Source organism: Rousettus aegyptiacus, unplaced genomic scaffold, assembly GCF_014176215.1.
Source record: "Rousettus aegyptiacus isolate mRouAeg1 unplaced genomic scaffold, mRouAeg1.p scaffold_m13_p_1, whole genome shotgun sequence".
Taxonomy (NCBI): domain Eukaryota; kingdom Metazoa; phylum Chordata; class Mammalia; order Chiroptera; family Pteropodidae; genus Rousettus; species Rousettus aegyptiacus.
In genome coordinates, this window is record NW_023416284.1 from 43,379,936 (window position 1) to 43,403,364 (window position 23,429).

The following is a 23,429-nucleotide window of genomic DNA, read 5'->3' on the forward strand; positions in this document are numbered from 1 at the left end:
CTTCTTGAAATTTGTTCTCCTGCAGACCTACAAAGGGATTTGTCCCAGACCTCTGTTTACAATCAAAGGCATTCCGTGAATAATCTGATATGCAATGAGTACAGAATAGGCTCCTTTGTTTGCTAGACAGGTGAGAGCCCTATTTTCTCTTGTTGCTAAAAATCTGGGCCAGAAAAATGACTAGCGTTAAACATTAATACTAAAATAGCTTCATTCCTTTTGTAATTGTTACCCTCATAAAGATTTCACTGGAAGTCCAAGAATAACAAGAGGGATTTCCCGGTCTTTGGTACTGAGAAATTTGAAAGTTTTTTTATAATATTAATAATAATCATAGCATCCAATAACTGTGTGGCAGTTTTCAATTTTGCAAGGCTCTTTCATGAATATTATCGCTCATGAGAACCAAATAAGATTGATTAAGCAGGTATTATTATTCCCCTTGGGAAAATGAGGAAAATGGAAGTCAGAGAGGTTGTTCTTGCTTAAGGTTATTTAGAATTCCCAGCCCAAAACTTTTATTCCTAAATCCATTCCTTCTCTAAGAGTAAGGGGTAAACTTTGAGTGACTGAGTTGTAATAAGTATTAGAATAGATACTTTCCATGTTACTTCATTAATTGTTTACAGCAATCCTATGAAATAGGTATTACTATTTCCACTTTACAGATGAGTTTGCTTAGAGGCGAAGTGCCGACCGAAGATTACACAGATAATGACAAAGGCAGTCTTAAGAGGTTTCTAACTCCAAAACGTCACTTCCTTTATTCTGCTACATTGTCTCTAAAGCGGATGGATGGATGGATGGATGGATGGATGGATGGATGGATGGATGGATGGACGGACGGATGGACGGGCGGATGGATGGGCAGATGGACAGACAAACAAACAAATATAGATTATAGATGCACTTCCATGTGATTTACTGGTATCTACCCACCCACAGACGTGTTGTTAACAAAGAACCTGAGACCCAGTTCTTAATGACTAGAATGACTCAAATGGCCTCCCAGAGAAATCTGGGTTATATGTTCACCTGCCACCTTATATAAAGTAGGAAATTTGAAAGCAGCATATCTGGCAAAGCTTTAATGTTATTTCCCACATTTTATACCTCCCTTATCCTTCCTACTTCCATGAAACAAGAGAAATAGTACCATGAGAAAGGAGGTGCAAAACAACAGCCATTCTCAAATTACTGGCAGTGCAGTGTAGTAGCTAGAGCAGGAGGTGTGAAGCAAGACCGGCAGGGCAGGAGTCCCAGCTTTTGAACTAGAAGCCACATGTCCTGGGCAAGTTACTTAACCACTCTGTCCTTCCACTTCCTTACCTATAAAAGTGGAAATAGGGATGGCAACTACTTCATGGAGTTGGTTATGGGTATAAAATGAATGAGTTCATGAAAAATGCTTAGAACAGTGCCTGGCCTATATTATTAATAGCTAAGAAGATTTTGTGCCAGTAGAAGATAATAAATATTAAAACTTATTTTTATTGTACTCAATAAATCTGGAAGGGATGGTAGACATGATTGCCTAAGGGTTCCTTCTAGGCCAGACTCTGTGGTAAGGCAGTGACGTTTATTGTACTCAGGTCCCTCTGAGGGTTAACCCACAGAGTGCAGTCCCAATACCCAAGTGTAGGTACCGTTCCCAACTTCTTGTGTTGAGTCTGGTTATGTGGGGAGAAGACAACATAATTCATTACTGTGCTATCTCACTGAAAAATAGGTTCCCAGGGAAGGTGTATGCAACTAAAAACTGTAGTGTATTCCCATTTACATGTACTAGGGAAGCTCACTATTCAAAGGGACACTTTGGATCTCTTCACCACTCTATTCATACTTCCCCTATAGCATTTCCAATGATATATTGTAGTTATCATTTCTCTGTTTTCCTTACCAGACCATGAGTTCCTTAAGGGTAAAGGACTTGCCATATTTAATTTTACATTCCAAGTACCTAGTACCATATTTAATTTTACATTCCTAGTACCAAGTGCTTGGCTGTAGTAGCTTTTGTTCAGTGACTTATAGAACAAGTGGGAGGATGAGCAAAGAGATGCATGGTTAATTCTTATGGTAAGTAAATAGCCATCTCTGAATTTTTTGTCAATCTGTAATTTCAAATTTTGGATTTTCTTAAAGCAAGGTAGCTGATGAGGTTATTGGTGGTCAGGGCATGTATTATGTAACCCCTCTAAGTACTGTCCCATAATTCTTGTTCATTTTACCAATCAAATAATTTATTAATGATAATATATACCCAAAGTATTTAGTTTCAAAGTTCAGACTCAAACCAATACAAAGTATGTCTCATATCCTTCTATATGTATTATATTCTTTTCCCAGCAATGTTATGTACAGTGGATGTATAAGATTTCAAAAAATATACTTCAAAGTGTTAGCACTCATAACTATTAGGTTCATATGAAACCATTTAAGAAGAATTCTTGGGTTTCAAAAAAGTATCAAGTTATATGGTGATGCTGTCCTGGAGGGAATTATAGACACCATTCAAAATAGATACCTGACGTTTGTGGATGAGAAAAAGAGAGGCCCAGAGATGTGAATGATTTGTTCAGGGTTACACAGGACAGCAGAGACTGAGCTGGCCCTGACATTAAGTCCCCGTATTCTCAGGCCAGTGGGTTTGTGGACACTGGAGCCAGGATTCTTTAGCGATGCTGATCCTGGAATATCCAGGGCTTGTGCTATACATCCAAACAAGCCAAGACAAAGGCATGATTTCTGGAACACCGTGTTGTGGTGGTTGATCTGGGCTGGCGGCCAACGGAAGAAGAGCCCTGTGGTACATTACTGCTCTTGGATGTATACAGTTCATTCACGTGGCGTTTAACTTTTAAGGTGTTAGAGAAATGTAGGTCTGCCGCTGAAGAGGCAACGTCAGAGGGGGACCCCCACACAGGCGAAGCCTTCATAATCTCCCTCTGCAATTTTTAAACATTTGAACTTTAGACTTTTAAACTTCAACAAATTATGTTGAAGGTTTGATAGAAACACATTGTAATAAGCAATAGTTCTCTTTTTTTCCTCACAGTGGATTGGTGTGTATAAAAAAAGAAGAGATCATTTAATACTACACAATGTAATATTATACACGTTATTTAAACTAGTATAACTTTTGTTCTTTTTTTTTTTTTTATTTCTGCACCCAGATTCGAAGGATTCCAAGGAGAAGAATAAGATGGAAATCCTATACATACTGGTGCCGAGTGTTGCTATTCCTCTGGCCATCGCTTTACTCTTTTTCTTCATTTGCGTTTGCCGCAATAACCAGAAGTCATCGTCGCCGCCTGTCCAGAGGCAACCGAAACACGTCAGAGGCCAAAATGTAGAGATGTCAATGCTGAATGCATATAAACCCAAGGTAAAATTAGCGATGCAGAGCCACACTTATTCTCTAGGCTTTAGGTTAAAGCGAACTTATTACCCTCCTCAGCTTAGAAATGAAATGATACAGAACCAGTTTCATAAGCAGTGAAGTATGTTTTCAGAGAACCATGTGTCTCTCACTTTGTCCAAGAGAGCTCGAGCATACTTTCATTCACGTGTCACTTCAGTGTTGGGTCAGCCACATCACTGCCTTACCACAGAGTCTGGCCTAGAAGGAACCCTGAGGCAATCATGTCTACCATCCCCTCCAGACTCAGACAGAATGTGAGCTACTTTTCAAAATTTCCAAGAAGGAAATTTCATATTCTTCCAATCAAATTGAAAGAGATAAACAGAAAGAGAGAGACAGAGACAGACCTAACATTACTCACTATCAAAAAAAAAAAAAAAACCCTTTTTACTGTATAATAATATGCATGTACTTATCACTAATGTACTTTATACTTAAAAATGGCAAATTTTATTTTATGTGTTTTTTACTACCAAAAAAATCCTTTTTTATGCTTAATCTACATCCCTTTTTCTTTGGTTTAGATATACTTTAAGAGAAATGAGCAAAACCACTGTTCTCTTAGGTGTGAATTTTTACCATTGTCCTTCCCAAAATCTTTAAATGCTGTTTTATAATAGCCCACCTTAGCCTTCTCCTGTCTGTGCTAAATCACCCCACTTCCTTTTAGTTTTTCCTCCACATCTTTCAACATTTGAGTTGCTCGAGGTCCTGGCAAGGAACCCAGGGTCACTGGCCCTTATGTTACAATGGAACACATGCATCCCATCCTGAAATGCAACAGAGGCTTTCTCTCTGGAAAACCAGCGCCTCTCGGCAAAGAGATTTCGTTTAAATAATTTAGAAGTCTGAATCCAAAAGCCTGTCTTTTCTTCTTATTCCAACTCCAAAGGAACATTCATTTATTCATTCGATAAATATTTATCTTCTCTGTGGGTTAGTGACCATGTTATACTTTGGACCTTCCTAAAGAGAAGATGTAGCACTTTTAACAAAATTTTAGGGGAAAAAAAAAACATTTTCACATTCACATTAACTAATTCTTTCATCCAATAAATAGAGTCGTATAATTGGGACTAACACATAACCCCCATTTGCTTTTATTTTGCTTTGCAGTTGAATTTTTTTTTTAATTTGAAATGTATTAATTATAAAGTCATATTTGTTGATAAAGTTTTTGGTTTTCTTAAATGCTAAAAATTCATTTTAAGTATTCTGTCCCAAGCAAAACCACTATTCTCTTAGGTGTGAATTTTTACCATAAAAATTCTCTGGAAACTAGAGTTTACTAAGTGGCTTTGAGGACAGGTGGAGGTAGAGATTTAACCCTTATGACACCCTTGCTGCCAGCTAGCTGACTTACACACATCATACATGTTACATAACATTATACTTAATCCTTACAAAGGTAGTAGGGAAAAATAGAGGAGTTAATATTATCGCATGTTCATGAAGTAATGCTTAATTGACCTTTTACATATTCCATGACTTTAAACTCTGAGTGAAATAGTCTTTGTTCTATGAGAATCTTTCTCTGTCATTTTTGTTATTAAAGGTTAAGAAGCCTTAGACACAGCAGAACTCTGGGTAGAAGAGAGACCCAGATCAGCTTGGTTACAGCAGTCACTGTTCAGCAGCCACTGTCCTGGAGAGGTGGGCTCCTCATTGTTGTGTCAGGAACCAGAAGAGTCATTTCCATTTGGGAAAATTATTGATTTTGTGGTTCTGCCTCAATCTTCAACTCAATATCATTTCCAGTGGAGGTCTGTTTTACAACACATGACTACCAACAGACACGATGTTTTAGATTGACGCAGTCTTTCAAATAAAGATCTCACAAGGTTTTGTGGCATGTTTAAATAGAGAAAGCTAATAATATATATCAGTTGACACAAATTGTCAAGAACTATACCAGGAGCCTTTACATTTATTACTTCACTTCATCTTCACACCTCTTGTCTAAGGTAGGTATTATTTTGACTCCTGTACAACCAAAGCAACTAAGCCTCAAACTGATTAAGTAACTTACCCAAGGTCAAAGAGCTAGTGATTAGAAGAGATAAACTGTGAATACAGGACTTTTTAACTCTAGATAAAGCCCCTGCACTTGCCTGACCCCATGATAACTTTTTCATAGAACAAATCACACTAGGAAGGGGGAGTCAGAGGCCAGGTAAACAACTAAATATGCTTCTATTTGGTCTGTTTGGGCTGAACACTAACCACAGGCATCACCTGGATTGTGACAAACTCTTCAGAGTCCTAGAAAACAGTTGCGAACCTCAGTGACAGTGTCCCTTGGTCCTGCCAGGGACATGTGAAATTTGGCTAGAGCAAAAATAGTCTGCCATCCTCCATGGACATAGAGACACATGTAAAGTATACTGGGATAAATTTTCCCAAAGGCTTGATGAAATAAACATTGTTTTCATCATTTCTGAAGTGTGCTTTGCAACATCTCTCCCACTGTCATGATTTTTTTCCAACACAGGGCTTAGAATTTAGCCTTAATCAGCCCACAAGCAATTCTGAACCAGACTGGAAGCAGGAATGGCTCGAGCAGATTTGACTGGGTTGAGGGGAGAAAGGAAACAACAAAAACAAATGCAAATTTTTTTTTTCTTACTCTCCTAAGAGATTTGGCTCTGCATTTGAGTTATTCAGTTGTTTGTTTTGGTTCTTACTGAGTGCCTTTCCTGGAAAAAGCACAAAGGACTTTGTAGACCTTAAAGAAAATTTCTAAATATAAACAGTCAATCTCTAAAACTGCTCTGAAAGGGCACTGACACATAAATATTACATGTACCTATAAAATCTAAAAGAAAGGGACACACATAGGAATGAAGGAGAAAAAAAATCCTGAAAATAAACACCCTATAGGAGTGAAATCAAAAGGATATTTGTTGGCTGGGATGAGAATGAAGGAGTGAAGGATGGAAGCTGGTCTGCCCTGGCCTTCTTCTTATTTCTTCTTGGCCAATTCAAAAGTCACAGATTCCAGGATTCTATTTATCCAAATGAATGTGCCCCTCAGGGTTTAAACTATCTGTTTCCATCTCTCTCCACTTGCTGAGCTACTAAACACCCCCTGAGTGTTTGGCTTAGGAAGAGACTCCTCTGAGAGATTAGAAATCTAGACCCTTCAGAAGTGACACCAGGCCACTGCAAACAGACTGGCTAACAGGACTCACGTGAGTCCCCAGTGAGGTGGACCGTGCAGTTGGAAGTTAAGACTTTTGATGAGGCTCTCATTTCCTTCTGATCTGTAGGAGAAGAAAGGCAGGGGACCAGAGACTCATCTTCACTCAGCCTCGAACAGTCAGGAAGCAGAGGTGCCTCCCCTAACTTCAGCTGGAGAAGCCCATTAGCCTTTCTGGGTCTCAATCATTTCGGTTGTTCAGAGAAAGAAGCAGGCTGTGGTCATGTAAAGCACTGTTTATTGTCCTTTTATTTTGTTCAGCAAGAGATTTCAGCTTATTCCGTTGGATCAACTAATCTATTTTATCCATCTTTAAAATCCTCTGATGAGTACTTCAGTGATGCGTGAACCATATAAGGTTTTCCTATTGCATTACAAATTTTGCAATCCGAATGGGTGCTTTTTAAAAGTGCTCTGGAAAATGAACCTTCTTCTTGGAGAAACATGAAAACCAAACTGTAACATCCCTTCTCCCTGATTCTTTTCTCTCCCTACAACCTTCCAACTGTCACATGTCTGAAAAACAGAGCAGTCTTGAATGGTGTAAGGGAGAAAAACTGTGCCACACATTCCTCCAAAAATTAGAACGGGGACAGGGCTTCTTCAAGCACGGGGTGGGCCCTTTTCTGTCCTCCATGTGTGGCTCCCCTACATGGGATTTAGGCAAGCAGAGAGGTTAAGGAGTGGAGGAGCTTGAGAATGAAGGGCAAGGAAGAGCAGGAGGCAGGGCAGAGGTGGGGACGGCGACAGCCGAAGCCTGCATAGGCCTGTGGGTCAAACCCCCGCAGCTCCTGGCTGATAAAAGGAATATTTGAGGAAAAGCAGGATTTGCCCACCTTTCTAAAACTGGTGGCTGTATTATATTTCTCATCTTACCCTGATCTCTTGCCATCTTCTCTGTTTCTTAACTTCCAGGCAATTCATCTCTCCTTTTCCTTTCCAGCCAAAGTCACTTCTAAATGTATGTCCACTTGATTATATTCTCTGGGCCTGTCCCTTTTGCCAGCAATATGCTTCCATCTAAAAAGCCTACACTTTTGAAACCCCTGTACTTACCTAGTGTCACCACACCTGGTACTAAAATGTCCTTAATAACTTTTCCACTCATTACTTAAAGCCATTGTCTCCCCAGGCTTCTGAGCTCATCATTCTATTGACGTGGACCTCCCCGGAATCACCAGTGATGTAATTGAATCCAGTGATCTTTTCCAGTTTCTCTGGAGCATTTGATATTCTTACCCACCATCTTGAAATACTTTTTCTCTTGGCTGTCCTCCTATCTCCTCCCTTTGCTTTCCCTAGCTCTTCTTCCTTTAATTCCCTAAATGGGAGCATTCTCTAATGTTTGCCAGTCCTCTTTCCCTCTTTCTCATGCTGATTTCATCCTCTGGCATCACTTTAGCTCCCACTTGATATAATGATTCCCTAATCTGGGAGGACCAATCTCAAATTATAAAATCCTTTTTCCCAGCGCCCAAGAGTCCACACTCTCTGGGCCAAACTTGCCTTTCCAGCCATATTTCTTCTTAGTCTCTTTCTGAGAGGTAGTATGATATCCTTCAAAGAGCAATGCAGAGGGATATGTCACAAATACCAGCTTCATTGTTAACTGGCTGTGAGGTCTTAAGCAAGCTCTCTGAATTTCTGTTTTCTCACCTATAAAACAAGGATGAAAATAGTACTTAAAAGAGATAGTTTTAAAGCTTTTGATTAAAGTATAATCGACATACAATATGATATTAGTTTGAGATGTACAACATAATGTTTCAATATTTGTTTGTATTGTGACATGACCACCACGGTAAGTCTAGTTAGCATCCATCACCACCCACAGTTATTATATTATAGAATTTTATTTTCTTGTGATGACAACTTTTAACATTTATTCTCTTAGCAACTTTCAAATATATAATACATTATTACTAATTACAGTCACCACGCTGTACATTACATCCCCTAGACTTCTTTACTTTATAAGTGGAAGTTTATAGTTTTTGACTCCCATCGCCCATTTTACCCACTCCCCACCCCATCCCCTGCCTCTGGCAACCACCAATCTGATATTTTTAGCAGTTCAGGATAGTATATCTGGTACCTCGCAGGTACTCAATAGCTAGAAGTTATTGTTATTTTTGTTATAACAAATATTATCATTATATTTGTGATGATATGAGTAACTGCAAACCTTTTAATCAACTACCAAGTGCTGTGCACAGGATAATGTAGGTTGAAGGGCAATCTGTAGTATCTGGCAGCCCATAGCCTCAACTGGGGTGAGGACAGAGGCAAGGGAATCACAGCAAAGATGATAAAGGTAGCTTTCTGGACAGCTCTGGTACTCCTCGTGGCCATCCAATTGGCATAAATTCACTGCCTCACATCCTGTTCATACCCTGGACAAAATCTATCAGGGTGGAGATAGTTGATAGTAAGGTGTGGGAGGCTGTCCAGTACAAAGCCTCAGCTTAAACCTATATCTGTAGAAACCTTACTTTTAGGGAGAATGAGTATTATAAATAGATATATTATAAATGGGTATTATGAATAAGCTAAAGTACTTCTCATGTATTATCTCAATGGAATCTTTATAATAACCCTATGAAGCAGGTACTAATTTGAGCCTGATTTGGGGGGTGATAAAAGCGAGACTTGAAATTAAGAGTTTCCCCAAAGTCACACACCTAGGAAATGGCAGAACCAGAACTCAAACGCGGGTCCGCCCAGGTCCGGAGCACAAGTGCTTCTTCATTTCACTCCCCTGCCGTAATTTCCAGGCTGACTGAAATACACAGGCCCGCGTGACCAGCGCATGGTGGCTCAAGCTGACATTAAAATTACTGGCATCTGTTCTGCCTATTTCCAGGCAAAGTAGAGCCTCTCCCACTGACATTATAAAGTAACTCCACCACAGAATCAACCCCGGTCACCACCAAACATTCATACCAACTATCAGAAATTTACGTTACAGAGGAAAGAAGTGTTTCTGATGTTAAATCACTTCCAGAGAAGTGCCGCTGAACTCTGGGCAAATGGGGCGAACTGTTGGTTGAAACTCCCCCTAGGATTTGCTTGCATGAGCCAAAAGGCACTTAGTTTGGCTACAGTCTTTGAAAATGTCCACAACCTCCTAAAACAAAATGGTTGTGGCCTTTAAGCTTTTAAAATGTAATAATTTCCATTTACGAGTGGAGTCCGTTGTTTCACCATTCTAACACTGTTTACCTAAGAACCAGTAAAATGCACGAGAAAGGGAAATAGGCTTTGGAGTCAAGCAGATTCCTGTCAACAGCCAAGTCCAGATACTAAAAACTCTCTATTTTGTGTGCTGTGCTCTCTAGGGCACCTTTGCCCAGCTCAGGCAAAGGCTGCTGTTGAAGATTTTATTTATTTATCCCAGTCAACTAATGGGGGCAACCGAGGATCAACCAGAGTGAGGTCTGGATCTCAGGGACTAGAGAGCAATTACACCTTGACATTCCACCAATGGGCCTCACGCTTTTAAAATTGTGGAGCCCTTTGAGGACTGAATGAAAACTGCCACTTCTTTCCAGAAAAATACTTCAGCTTTGAAGTCAGAAATTCAGAGAGCTTGCTTTGGATTTGAATCTTGGCATCACTACTTAATAGTTGTGCTTTTTAGGCAAGCTAAAGTAGTTCGCGTGCATTGAATGGATTGATTTCTTGATCCATAAAATAGAGAAATCATAGCATGAGGCTCTCACAGGATTTTGATGAGGATTAAAAGAATTCATGCATTAAACACTTAGAAGACAAGAGAGTATAGTATAGTCACTCAGAAGAGACCTGGAATCTGAATTTACAACCCGCTAACTGTGGAATCACTTAACTGCTCTGATCCTCAGGTTCTCCATCTGTAAAACGGGGATACTAGTAATAGACACCAATTTAATAGGGTTATTGTGAGGATGAAAGGAGTCAATATGTATCAAGTACTCATAGCCTAACACATAAACACTCCCAAAAAAATCTTAGCCATTTTTATGATCTCAGTGTTTGACACATGGCAAGTATTCAATACACGCTATCTATTATTAAGCTCAGATGACAATCACCTAGAATAGGAACTGTGTCCTCTCTTTTCAAGGTTCTTGCATGGCTCCTCATATACTATGCTGTATATATACTCTTTGGTATATAGTTTATATGGTATTAAAATATATCCAGCTATTAAAACATATCCCACACAGCTGGCTGCATATGAAAAGAGAATGAACTAAAGACATAGAGTAATTTATATTTCAAAACCTTGAACCTTGCTAAGAGAGTAGCCATGCAGACTATAAACTCAATAAATGGCAGTCAGTGGACCTTATATTTTTCTCTAGCCGACATTTCCAAACCATCTTCTGAAGCAGTGTTAATTTCTCTGTGTTGTATAAGTCAGAATTGCTCAACCAGGTTTTTCAGGCACAGTGTGGTCATTCATCATGTAAAGGGCAGGGACCCAGATCCCTAAGCAATTGTCTGATCCAGAAAGCCATATTTGTATATTCTAGTTGTCCTCAAAGTGAAGCCTCCATTCTAGGATCCTCCTCATCACCTGGGAACTTTTTAAAAATGCAGGCTCTCAGACCTACAGTTTCAGAAGCTCTGGAAGCTTCTAGCACTTTGTATTTTAACAGGCCCCATAGGGTATTTCAGTACCTGCTCTGATGTAAACTATGCTGGTCAGTACTTGAGATTCAGAGAGCGAATAAGGTCCCAAGGAATATCAATCTCAGGGAAAACCATGCTTCCTCCTATTACCCAGACTACCCTTCTGATTTCAGTAGGGTCAAGATCTGCTTCATTATTCCTCTGACGTGGCTGAGGACAAATGCCACTGTGTGGAACCTGCTCTTCTCCTACTGATGCTTGTGTCCAGCTAGAGTTGGCAAATATATAGCAAAAGAGATTTGTACAAGAGCCGCTCTCTTGAATCATTCAGGCATGGGAAAGCAACCAGCACAGGGGCTTCAGGGACTCCAGGAGAGGTCTGGGTCAGTGGTGTGAATATGAACTTAAGCTCTTTTTCAGCACCTGCTGTTGGAGCCACCTTCCTGTTCCAGAGAATTGCGTTGGGCTCTGGTTCCCTCCACCTAATGTAGTTCTGCTTTTTATCTATGTATCTACGTCAAGTTGGACTCAAAAGTAGAGAATTCATACCCTGTTCCAGTTAGAGGGCAGAAGTCACAGAGGGGATCCATGCTTCATACATACATTGGTGGCCAAAAATCTTCACCCTCATTTCCTATGGTAATTACTTATGTAAAGTAAGCAGGGAATAGAAAGTTAGTAGTAAGTGGTTTCACCCAGAGATGTCATTTCAAAGTACGATCACCTAAAGTGTAACTTCGCAAAGGTGGAAAGAGATAAAATCACTGAGTCTGTCCTCCTTATCTACCTGCTGCCTACATAATGAGAATTTTTAAAAACTCTACCCATGGTTCATTGCCTTCCTGTCTAAAGGTAACATATCTAAAAGGGTCACATGTCCCCACTTAGTACTCATCACTTAAGTGAAAGAAGCCACCAACATCAGCCTGGCCTCACTAGCAGTGGTTTAGACAGTACTACATACTGTCTACATACATCTGACTCACATCCGAATGACTCATATCTCCCAATAGTTAGTTGCTCTTCAGCATTTCTAAAGGAAAAAGCACAATCAATTTTAGGATAATATATCAACTTCTACATCAACTTTGATTTTTCTCCCCCACTGCAAATTACATAATTTTTAAAGCCTCACTGAGGCAGATGTGTGTTTACTTTGAGAAGTAAGAACGTTAACATTTAAAACTGAAAGCCTGTTTCAGTTTTAAGGTACTTAATTGCCTCACAGCATATAATAAACCGAGCCCATCTTGTCATTCAACTAATGGAGGGGGTGATAAAGAGATAGGAGCCCAGGACCCTATTCGTTCCAGTTTTCCTTTGTACTGGGTTTACTTTGGCACCGTGCCTCATGTGTATTTTACACTTCTTTACATTTTGTACATCCCTGTATGACAAATACTTGTCAAACAAAAACTTAACAGATTTATAACCCCTTAACTTGAAATGAGCCAAAATTGAACTGCCAAAACTTTATGACTTCATTTTCTTTCATAGTTTTCCACTACATTGGTTCAAACAGACAAACCCCACTTGAGGTCAAGCAGAGGTCATTTCACTTTCATTACTAAAATATAATTTACAATATGCCAGACCTAAACAAGTTTAGCCTAAAGGGTTTGTATAATGTAAACCATCTGTTCCTCAACAATACAGCTAATTTCCTGCCGTCACCATACAGTCTACTGACTGCTTCTTTAAAGGTTTTTATGATTTTTTAACTAGTTCAGGATTTATGTAAAATTTGAAAATGAGTCTATAGTTAAGACTCATTTGTACGAAGTAACTTGAGTATTTTAAAAATGCAAATCACTGTGTAAATTGTTCCCCTGAAACCAAGCTCCGAGCAGTTTTTTCTGGGTACTTCTATGCCGGCTGCTGCACAGGTGTTTGAAGGATTTTGTGAAATCTGCCATTTTAGTTGCTTTTCAGGCTTCTTTCCAAAGCAAATCCCCAAATTTGGTTATGACTGGGTCCGGTCAACTATTCCTTCTTCCTTCTGCAGGCTGGAGAAGAATTGGGACTCTATGTGATATGGCCTACCAGGTATTTGGGAGATACAACGTGATGCAGTTGGGGTCAAAATATACTCTTCCGTGTATCTGAACAGGGAGAAAGATCATTTATAATTCCACCAAGTGACCACACACCGAAGGCTGACCTCGCAGCCCTGCAAGGTGTCAGGCCCCAGGCTGAGCCTTCAGAGACATTGTGTCAAACTGAGATTACCAACCAGCCGGCTTCTCTGGTTTCAAACAGAATGGCGTAGCCCAAAGCAGAAAGCCTCGGGCACACGCAAGATCAGCTCTTGGCTCTCCTGCAAATTCCTCATACCTTTTTAAGCTTCTTTCTCCATCCATAAAATGGCAAGAGTGGTTCTTTTTGCAAAGGCGAATACAAGAGAACAAATCTGCTTACCTTAGTATAGAGGAATGCAGCCAGCCTTCTTAGCCGTGAAGCCCCAGGGACCTTGTGTCAGGCTGGTGCCAAGGTCCTGTCCACCCCCTATTCTCTTCCAGCCCCTAGAAGTTTGGCCTGCTTGCTTCCTTTTCTCATCTACTACCATCCGCTCTTTCACATGGGTTCTTATCTCTTCACCTCCAACCATATCTCCCAGAGACCACTCAAATTCTCAGCCTCCAAAACAAAGTCTCTCTCATTTTTTAAAGTTTTTTTTTTTTTAATTAACTACAGGAGAACAGAGAAAGACTAGCAGGAGGAAATGTAAATATCTTTTTAAAAACAATAGAAGATTATCTAGAACTACTTAAAGTAATAAATGGATCTAAATCATTTGCATTTAACTCCACTTTCTACATTACTTCTCTAATAAGGAAAATAAGATAGATTTAAAGAGCACATAGTAGGTAGAAATTGTTTTCATTCATTGTCGCATCTAATCCCTACTGTAACTATGGAAGCTAGATATTATATTATTTCATAAATATGGAAATAGAGGATAGAAAAGTTAAGAAACTCGCTGAAGGTCAGTCAGCTATTATATAGGACCTACCCCACAGAGTTGTTGTATTAAATGAGTTAATACTTGTTAAGTGCTTAAAACAGTGTCTGACACGAAGTATGTGCTATATAAATATTAACTATTAATAGAAAGCAACAGGTCCAAGATGCGAATTCAGATTAGTATGAGTCCAAAGTCACATGGTTTGAATTACACAACACTACCTATGGGTCAGTTCCAGCAGGGGTGGGAGAAAGGAAGCAGAGTGTCCTAATGCCTCATTATGTTGGTCTAATATTCCTTGGGTTTAGTTCCTAGTTCTCATTTTCCCTCAGAAGAAGTTTATTACTCAGTCCGTTGCCCTTTTCTGGTGACAAAAGCCAGGGGATCCTGTTTAGATGAAAAAGTAAGTAATACCTTCCATGCCATTCAAGGGGCCTTCACATAAACTGGATTCATTTACATCATTAGGAAAAGTTTTGATGGAAATCTCAATCTTATTGTCATGCAGGAAAAAATCACATTGGCTTACTCTTGCCACTAAAGCAAAATCATCTGAGCACTACGGAAAAAAAAGGTTACTTTTCTCATCGTTCACATGCTGTTCACCCAAAGGAACTTTGTAACACTCACAGGCATTCAGATCTTACAAACAAAACGGAAAATAGTAGATCTGAGATTGCAGAAGAAATTTCCAGATTCAATGAGACGGAAAGATTGGTTTTATGATTTTATCATTTATTTATTTATTTATTTATTTATTTATTTATTTATTTATTTAGGTGGCGATAGTTAATGAAATCCAGTAAGTTTCAGGTGTACAATTCAATAGTAAGGCATATATATATTGCATTGTATGTTCCCCTCTCATAGTTAGATTTCTTTCTGTCTCCACATATTTAACCCCTTATACTTTATCTATCCCCCTCTTCTCTCCTCCTTTCTCACTCTTCCCCCGCTACTCTCTGGTAACCACTTGTCTATTGTCCATGTCCATGAGACTCTGCGTGTTTGTTCTGTTTGTTGCTTTTAGGTTTATATCCCACATATACATGATATCACGTGGTTTTCAACTTTTTCTGTCTGGCTTATTTCGCTTAGCTCGATTATCTCAAGGTCCATCCGTGTTGTCGCAAATGGCAGTATTTCATCTCTTCTTATGACTGAGTAATATTCCATTGTCTATATGTACCACATCTTCTTTATCCTGTCATCTATCATAGGATACTTCAGTTGCTTCCATATCCTGGTCACTGTGAATAATATGTTATGAACATCGGTGTGCAAATATCTTTTCGGATACGGGTTTTCAAGTCTTTGGAGTAAATACTCAGTAGAAGGATTGCTGGATCATATGGTAGATTAATTCTTAGATTTTTGATTTTATATTTTTAAATTAGTTACCTTTCTGAATTGGCAATATATTGGCCTGGTTCAAAATTTTTAAAAAGCATAAATTGAAAAATCTACCTCTGTCTCCTCCTCCTAGTTATCCCCGTTGTACCCTCCCAGTAGCCACTGCTGTTTCCTGAGCATCCTTTCAGAGTTTCTTTATGAATGTAAAGAAATATGAATATATTTTTATTCTTCTCCTCTTTCACACAAAAGCAGCATACAGGAGTAACATTTCTTTTGTTTTGTATTTTTAACTTAACAATAGGATTTTGGAGATCTTTCCATATCGGTACATACAAAGAGTCCTCATTTGTTCTTACAACTGTATAATATTTTATTTACTAGCTCTATCATAATTAGTTTAATGTTTCCTCTAGGTAAACATTTAAGTTGTTTCTACTCTTTTGCTGCTACAAACAATACTATAATGAATCGGATAGATCAATAACCTTTAATTTAATGACTGTTTAAAGCAGTGCGTTACCATTGCTTTCACCAGAAGTAACTTTCCTATAAGACATTTTCCAAATACAAACCCCATGACCTCAGGTTTAATGAATAAATGAGACCTATTTATAAGAAATGTTATTTGCTTAGAAGAATTAATATTTCACAATCCTCAATTCCATTTTATTCTTTTAAGTGGGTATTTTGCTGCCTTTATTTACACTTATTATTAGGTTAATGGGCATTTTGCCCTGGAAAATATCAGCCTAGAACAGAACTAATCATCATGCATTCTAACTTAGTGGAATTCGGATTAGAGAAGTTTTTCGCTTAATTTTCTAAACTGTTTTAAACTCTGTACAGAGAGTTCTGCATTCCATATGGAACTGCAGAATTGTCAGCTTCAATTGGGATCCTCAGAGAAGTATTCTTTTTCTAAAAAATAAGGACTTAAAGTACAGGATTGTTTGAAAAATCAGTTTGTGTACAAATGCATTACTTTTATAACTTTTTCCCTAACAACTTAGACTAAACATCAGGCTAGATTTGAGGTGAATTTCAAAAAATAGGAAAAACACGTGACACTGTAGACATTTACCACCAAGATCAAATATCACAATTTAATACTTATTTTCATTGTTAGATAGATGCTTTTCCTGTCTGTTTTAAGGTCACTTAGTAAACAACCCAGTTACAAAGTTGTAGGAATATCAGTTGCCATGAAGGGCAATGCAAGAAGTGGAAATTTGATTGAGAGGACAAACCATATTCATAAAAAGAACAACAGCAGCAAAGTAACAATAGCTAAAAGTTAAATAACACTTCCATATGCCAGCCATCATGCTGAATACTTTGCAAATGTTAACTTATTCTAAGTTCACCAGAATCCTGCAAGTATAATTATATCAAGGGTTATCGTCCCATGTTCTAGATGAAGGAATCGAGCCACAAGGTGGTTAAATATTATACACAGGGTCACACAGCTGGTAAATGGAGAAGGCAGGATTCAAAATCAGACTGTCTGGCTGTAGAGGTCGTGTGTGTAACCAGCCACTACACTGCCTCTCACATGTAGTGGCATTCAGACTATAAAGCCAAAAGGACTCCAGAGGAGGCAAAGACCATAGTGGTCAGTGGGAGTTTCAGAGGAAGCAAGTATCTGATAAGTGCACATTCCAAATCTCCCCATTTCTACTGTGAGCATCACAGGAGGGCAGTGTTGTTTTGGTTTCTCTGGCTTTTCACACAATCAATATCCTAAGAATAGGAGAGCGTTGCAGGAACAAAGGTATTGGGCAAGAATGTGCATGGTGTTTCAGGGTGGACAGTGAGAAGACCTATTTAAATAAAGTAATGTTATCACAGAGAGGAGTAGCAAGGCAGGTTAGGATCAACTTACAAACACTCTAAGCATCAGGCTCAGAATTAAGGCTGTATCATCTGCAGCAGTACTTTCATACTCTAATGTTCACACAGATCACCTGGAGTCTGTTAAATGCACATTCGGATTCAGTAAGTCTGAAGAGAGCCTAAGAAGCCTCATTTGTAGGAAGATTTGAGTGATGCTCATGTTGCTAGTCCCAAGACCACTCTTTGAGTAGCAAGACTCTAAACAACAGCAAGAAACCATGGTTGGAGCAGGAGGTGTAGATGGGGAGATAGGAGAGTGGTGGACAGAAAGTCGCCTATGGCACCTTTGAGTTGCAGCCAACAATTTTAAAGACTTATAGACCTACAATATTTTATTTAATTTGATTTATGGAACTTTATATGGCTCACACACCTCCTTCCAGATGCCAAGAAGGTGCCTTAAGAAATGTTTTAAACCACTCTTTTCCTTTCTTTCATACAGAGCAAGGCTAAAGAGCTGCCACTTTCTGCTGTACGTTTTATGGAAGAATTGGGTGAATGTGCTTTTGGAAAGATCTACAAGGGCCATCTCTATCTCCCAGGCATGGACCATGCTCAGCTGGTTGCTATAAAGACCTTGAAAGACTATAATAACCCCCAGCAATGGACAGAATTTCAACAGGAAGCCTCCCTGATGGCTGAACTCCACCACCCCAATATTGTCTGCCTTCTAGGGGCTGTCACTCAGGAACAACCTGTGTGTATGCTTTTTGAGTATATGAATCAGGGGGATCTCCATGAGTTCCTCATCATGCGATCCCCACATTCTGATGTTGGCTGTAGCAGTGATGAAGACGGGACTGTAAAATCCAGCCTGGATCATGGAGATTTTCTGCACATTGCAATTCAGATCGCAGCTGGCATGGAATACCTGTCTAGTCATTTCTTTGTACATAAGGACCTCGCAGCTCGCAATATTTTAATCGGAGAGCAACTTCACGTAAAGATTTCAGACCTTGGGCTCTCCAGAGAAATATACTCCGCTGATTACTACAGGGTGCAGAGTAAGTCTCTGTTGCCCATTCGCTGGATGCCCCCTGAGGCCATCTTGTATGGCAAATTCTCTTCTGATTCAGATATCTGGTCTTTCGGGGTTGTCTTATGGGAGATTTTCAGTTTTGGACTCCAGCCATATTATGGATTTAGTAACCAGGAAGTGATCGAAATGGTGAGAAAACGACAGCTGTTACCATGCTCCGAAGACTGCCCCCCCAGAATGTACAGCCTCATGACAGAGTGCTGGAATGAGATTCCTTCTAGGAGACCAAGGTTTAAAGATATTCATGTCCGGCTTCGGTCCTGGGAAGGACTCTCAAGTCACACCAGCTCTACTACTCCTTCAGGAGGAAATGCCACCACGCAGACAACCTCCCTTAGTGCCAGCCCCGTGAGTAATCTCAGTAACCCCAGATATCCCAATTACATGTTTCCGAGCCAGGGTATTACACCACAGGGCCAGATTGCTGGTTTCATTGGCCCACCAATACCTCAGAACCAGAGATTCATCCCCATCAATGGATACCCAATACCTCCTGGGTATGCAGCATTTCCAGCTGCCCACTATCAGCCAGCAGGTCCTCCTAGAGTGATTCAGCACTGCCCGCCTCCCAAGAGTCGGTCTCCGAGCAGTGCCAGTGGGTCGACTAGCACTGGTCATGTGACTAGCTTGCCCTCATCGGGATCCAATCAGGAAGCAAATATTCCTTTACTACCACACATGTCTATTCCAAATCATCCTGGTGGAATGGGTATCGCTGTTTTTGGCAACAAATCTCAAAAACCCTACAAAATAGACTCAAAGCAACCCTCTTTGCTAGGAGACTCCAATATTCATGGACATACCGAATCTATGATTTCTGCAGAACTGTAAAAAACACAACTTTTATCAGTGTGGTACACAAGAAACTAGAAAGCCGTAGGAAAGATTTATATTCAATAGTTTTTATTAATGTAAAGTTCTCATTTAGCAGACACTGCAACGAGTATCTTCTGTGAAGTTTAACTTTGTCTTACCAAGCAGGGCAGACACCAACCGGAAAAAACACATCGTGGGATTAATGCCTCATCAGGGTGTATGCCATTGCATTGGGATTGGTACATCTGGCTTCAAGAACTGAATATTGCAAACCAGCAAAGAGGAAAAGATCCTTGTGATTAAGCATCAAACCAAAAAGGAAAGTCAAATGGTGCTTTGTATATTTCACTTTCAGTCACCGTGACTGGTCTCTCCTCGAAATGTATATACCATAGCATTTGTCTACCTGCTGTCTTTTCTTCAGGACAGATGTTCAGGAATTACATTGATTTGATTTAGACTCTATGCATCTTTGTATGGAAGTGGTGTTCAGAATCAATGAGGAAACCTTAGGCCAAATTTGAAATCCCAGATGGAAACGAGCCATAAGACAAATGTAAGTCCCCCTGAAGCCTTCTACACAGTGGGGCTTCTTTAAGAAGGCCTAGAGTGGTTCTTTGTGAATCTCCTCTGTGGATCACAAAGGCCTTTTTCTACATTTTCTTTTCCCACAATGTGTTTACATAAGCCCTTGAAACAACAAAGGGCATCAGACCATAAGAAGACTAGATGTGGATGCTGGAATTGATTGTTGGTTGATAGTGCTAGTTTACTTTGATGCATTAGAAATGAGGCACTACAGGAAACACAGTTGGGAAAATTGCCCCTAGGCCTAAATCAGCATCCAAGGGAGAGGAACAAGGGTTCCCATGGTCATGACCTAACAAGAGCTTCCCTGGACCAATAACACTGAAGAATAGAGGTGTGGCCACAGACCAGCACATCAGTACTTACAACCTGCTGCCTATGGGTTGTCCAGGGCATAGGGATGCTCACCATCACTGGACTCCGGGGAAGCAGGAAAATCTATGACACTAATATCTAGTTAATTTAAAGTTTTTCTCACTTTTTTTTCTGATCTGGGTATGTGCACAGATTTTATTCTAGCACCAAGAATTATGTCAATTTATTCATAGTTTAGTTGGAATCCAAAGACTATGAATTCTATTTTGTAAAATATTACAGTATTTTTTTTAAAAGTAAAAGAAAAAAAAACAGGTACTGAGTTCTCATTTCAAAGATTACCATGAACTGAATTTTTTAAGCTGGTAAATAGAAGCAACATGATCATTTTTGCCTTAGTTAGAGGGAGGTGTCAAATATACATCTCATGCAATTTACCTGCTAGCCATCTTTTGCCAAGTTTAGAACTCATATGGGTTTCGAGTTCTGTATAGAAAGGAATGTTATGTTAGATTTTTCTCATTAAAAAATAACTCCTTTATTCTAAGAACAATGTCTCAAAGTCTCTCTTTTTTTTTTATTTTATAGCTAAAGAGACTTAGAAAGAGTCTTACAGGATATAAAGTAATTCCTGGAAATGATATTTGATGAGGATAATGTAAAAGAATTAGAAGCACATTGATGTTTCCATTTTTAAAAACAAAATTAGGATGAGAAATCAAGGAAATGTTTACCAAAATATAATGTAGTTTTCCCAAACACTGAATCTTCAAACAACAAACATGGACTTATAGGTACTGTGAACTTAAAGAATTGGCTATATCCAGATTTATTCAGAGATAAATTATGACATATTTTAGTGGCATAAATAAGCTGATCATAAGTCAAATTTCTTTAGGTAGAGGAGAATATTTGTATCCTTTTGTTGCTATGCAACTGTTTAATGATGAAGATTCAAACCACAATTTTGTATATCATACGACAATCAATTGTTTTCCAAAAATATTTATTATTTTAAGTAACACAATTTCAGTGAATCTGAGTTTTTCTAGGAGTCCCTTAAAGGGAAATTAGCATTCCATGAGCCAGTAAAATACCTACTCTGGAAAACCATTACTAGGGTTAAAAAATTAATTCAAGTTAGTTTTTTATAAAGAACTATGACATTTATTTTAAACATTTTATAATTACTGAAGTCATTAAGGTAAGCAAACTAAATTTCAAAACCACTTGTAATAATGTGTCTTATGATAGCACTGTGATACTACATAACACAGTCCCTTTTGTATTAAAAATAGTATTCTTTTCACAAACTGAAAAATATCTTATGCTTTGTTGACAATGTTTTTTGTAAGATGACCTTATTTTCAGATCTTTTCTTTTTTTGCACAAAACTATGTTTATGGTTTGTATCACAGAAGTGAAAATATATCTCTGCATTTTTATATCTGATCTGTTTCCTTGTTTCCTTTGTTTATTTGTTTTTAACTCGATATAGATTTTCTTCAAATATATAATGGCAATATTCAGATATCTTGCCCTACCATATCTTTTCTTATTTTCACTGCATGCATTTAATCACTGTATTACTTAATGTTTGATTTGTTATTATGGGCATTTAAAATAGACAAGCATGGAATTGTAATGACAAAAAGGTTATTTTATATTGAGGATATATGCATTTGTATTTCACACACCAGAGATGATATTAAACACTGATTATTTTATGCTGCTGTTTATTAAAAATGTTTACCATAACATAGTATTTCCTGAATATTGCTATCATGGAGGCATTTGGGGATTTTAATAGTATTTCTCCTAATGATTGACATTTCATAGAAAGAGGAATCATAATTCCTATTTAGTACTATTCCACTGAAATGATTTTTTAAGGTAGGCTTTTAAAATAGACTTGGGTGTTCTTTTGCTAGTGACTATAGGTGGATGGGAGAATCCTAATGATTTCATGAACATACACTATTCACCTGTATTATGGCAAGATTTTAATTTTTAAAATCAAGATAATATATTGAATAACTACAACCTAATGTAATGTAAAAAATGGGTTTAAAAGTTGCATCCTAGAGTTTCCATGTGAACTTAGATATCAAAAACCATGTCTTAGAACTCTGAAGAAAGAAAAGCTGTGTACATCTTATGTTCAACTTAGATTCCAACCATATTGATAAAATAAAAGAAATGTGGCCATTTAATTGTCACAGCTTATCTTTATGACCTTATTTGCCCAAAAGAAAGAGTTTCCCATCTGGTGATTAATATACACTGTCAAGAAAAATGAGTATCATTATGAAAGTTCAAAGAACTTGTCCATTTCTGCTATTTAATACAGAAGGGACTACAATAAAACCTTCAGGGCCTTATCCATCTGTTTTAGGTACAGCTCTTGTCACCACCTCAGCGATCAAACTCAATAAAGCAATCACTTCACGTGGCAGTGAGATCCATGTCAGGTTCGGTTTCTCCCTCTACCTTGAATCTCCCAATCTGCCTTTCACTCCCATTTCCTTCTTATGTCTCTCCAGGCTCTTCTCCTCCCACCATCCCCAAGTCCTTCAACTCTGTGATTTGGGCCTTACCCTTAATACCCTCATCACCAAACATCTGCAAACTTGAATCACCACCTCAGATAATGCCTACTACAAACCACTAACACTGATTAAAGAAGAGCTCTATTATCTATGTACCTTCAGAGATGATTACCTATCCCAGTGGTTCTCAAAGTGTGGTCCTCAGACCAGCATACCGTGAAACCTGTTAGAAATGCAGATTCTCAGGCTCCACCTCGAAGCACTGAATCAGAAATTCTAGGGGAGGGACCCAGCAATGTGTGCCTTTGCAAGGTCTCCGATATTACAAAGATTGAGAGTCACAGAACCACCATAATTTAAAGGTATGGGGGAGGTGTTATTATATCATTAGTAATGTGTATAGAAGCATTTAATAACATTTAAACCACTTTAGTCTCCTTAAAATCAAGTTTTATTTAATTACAAATTAAGCACTAAAACCTTTTTGTTTTAACCATTTGACAATTGGTTATATATTTTTGTAGTTGTTCCCTTGGATAGAAAACTAACAGTGCCTAACTTTTGTCAAGAATATATCCCTTGTCTAGTTCACTCAAGACCCACATTCTTGGATAGTCACCAAAATCTTTTTCTTTCATACGAACAAGCTCAAAAGAGTTGGTCTCTTA

At 38.6% G+C, this 23,429-nt stretch overlaps 1 protein-coding gene across 1 annotated transcript in view; it reads left to right on the forward strand.

Annotated features, from left to right (window-relative positions):
* Window positions 1–22,420, forward strand: part of ROR1 (receptor tyrosine kinase like orphan receptor 1) — a 367,166-nt gene extending 344,746 nt beyond the window's left edge. Inside the window, exons 8-9 of the mRNA XM_016140401.2 lie at window positions 3,177–3,388; window positions 17,897–22,420. Of these exons, the coding sequence (XP_015995887.2) occupies window positions 3,177–3,388; window positions 17,897–19,324 (1,640 nt within the window). The 3' untranslated portion in view covers window positions 19,325–22,420. The remainder of the gene's footprint in view (window positions 1–3,176; window positions 3,389–17,896) is intronic.
* The last annotated feature ends 1,009 nt before the right edge of the window (window positions 22,421–23,429 follow it).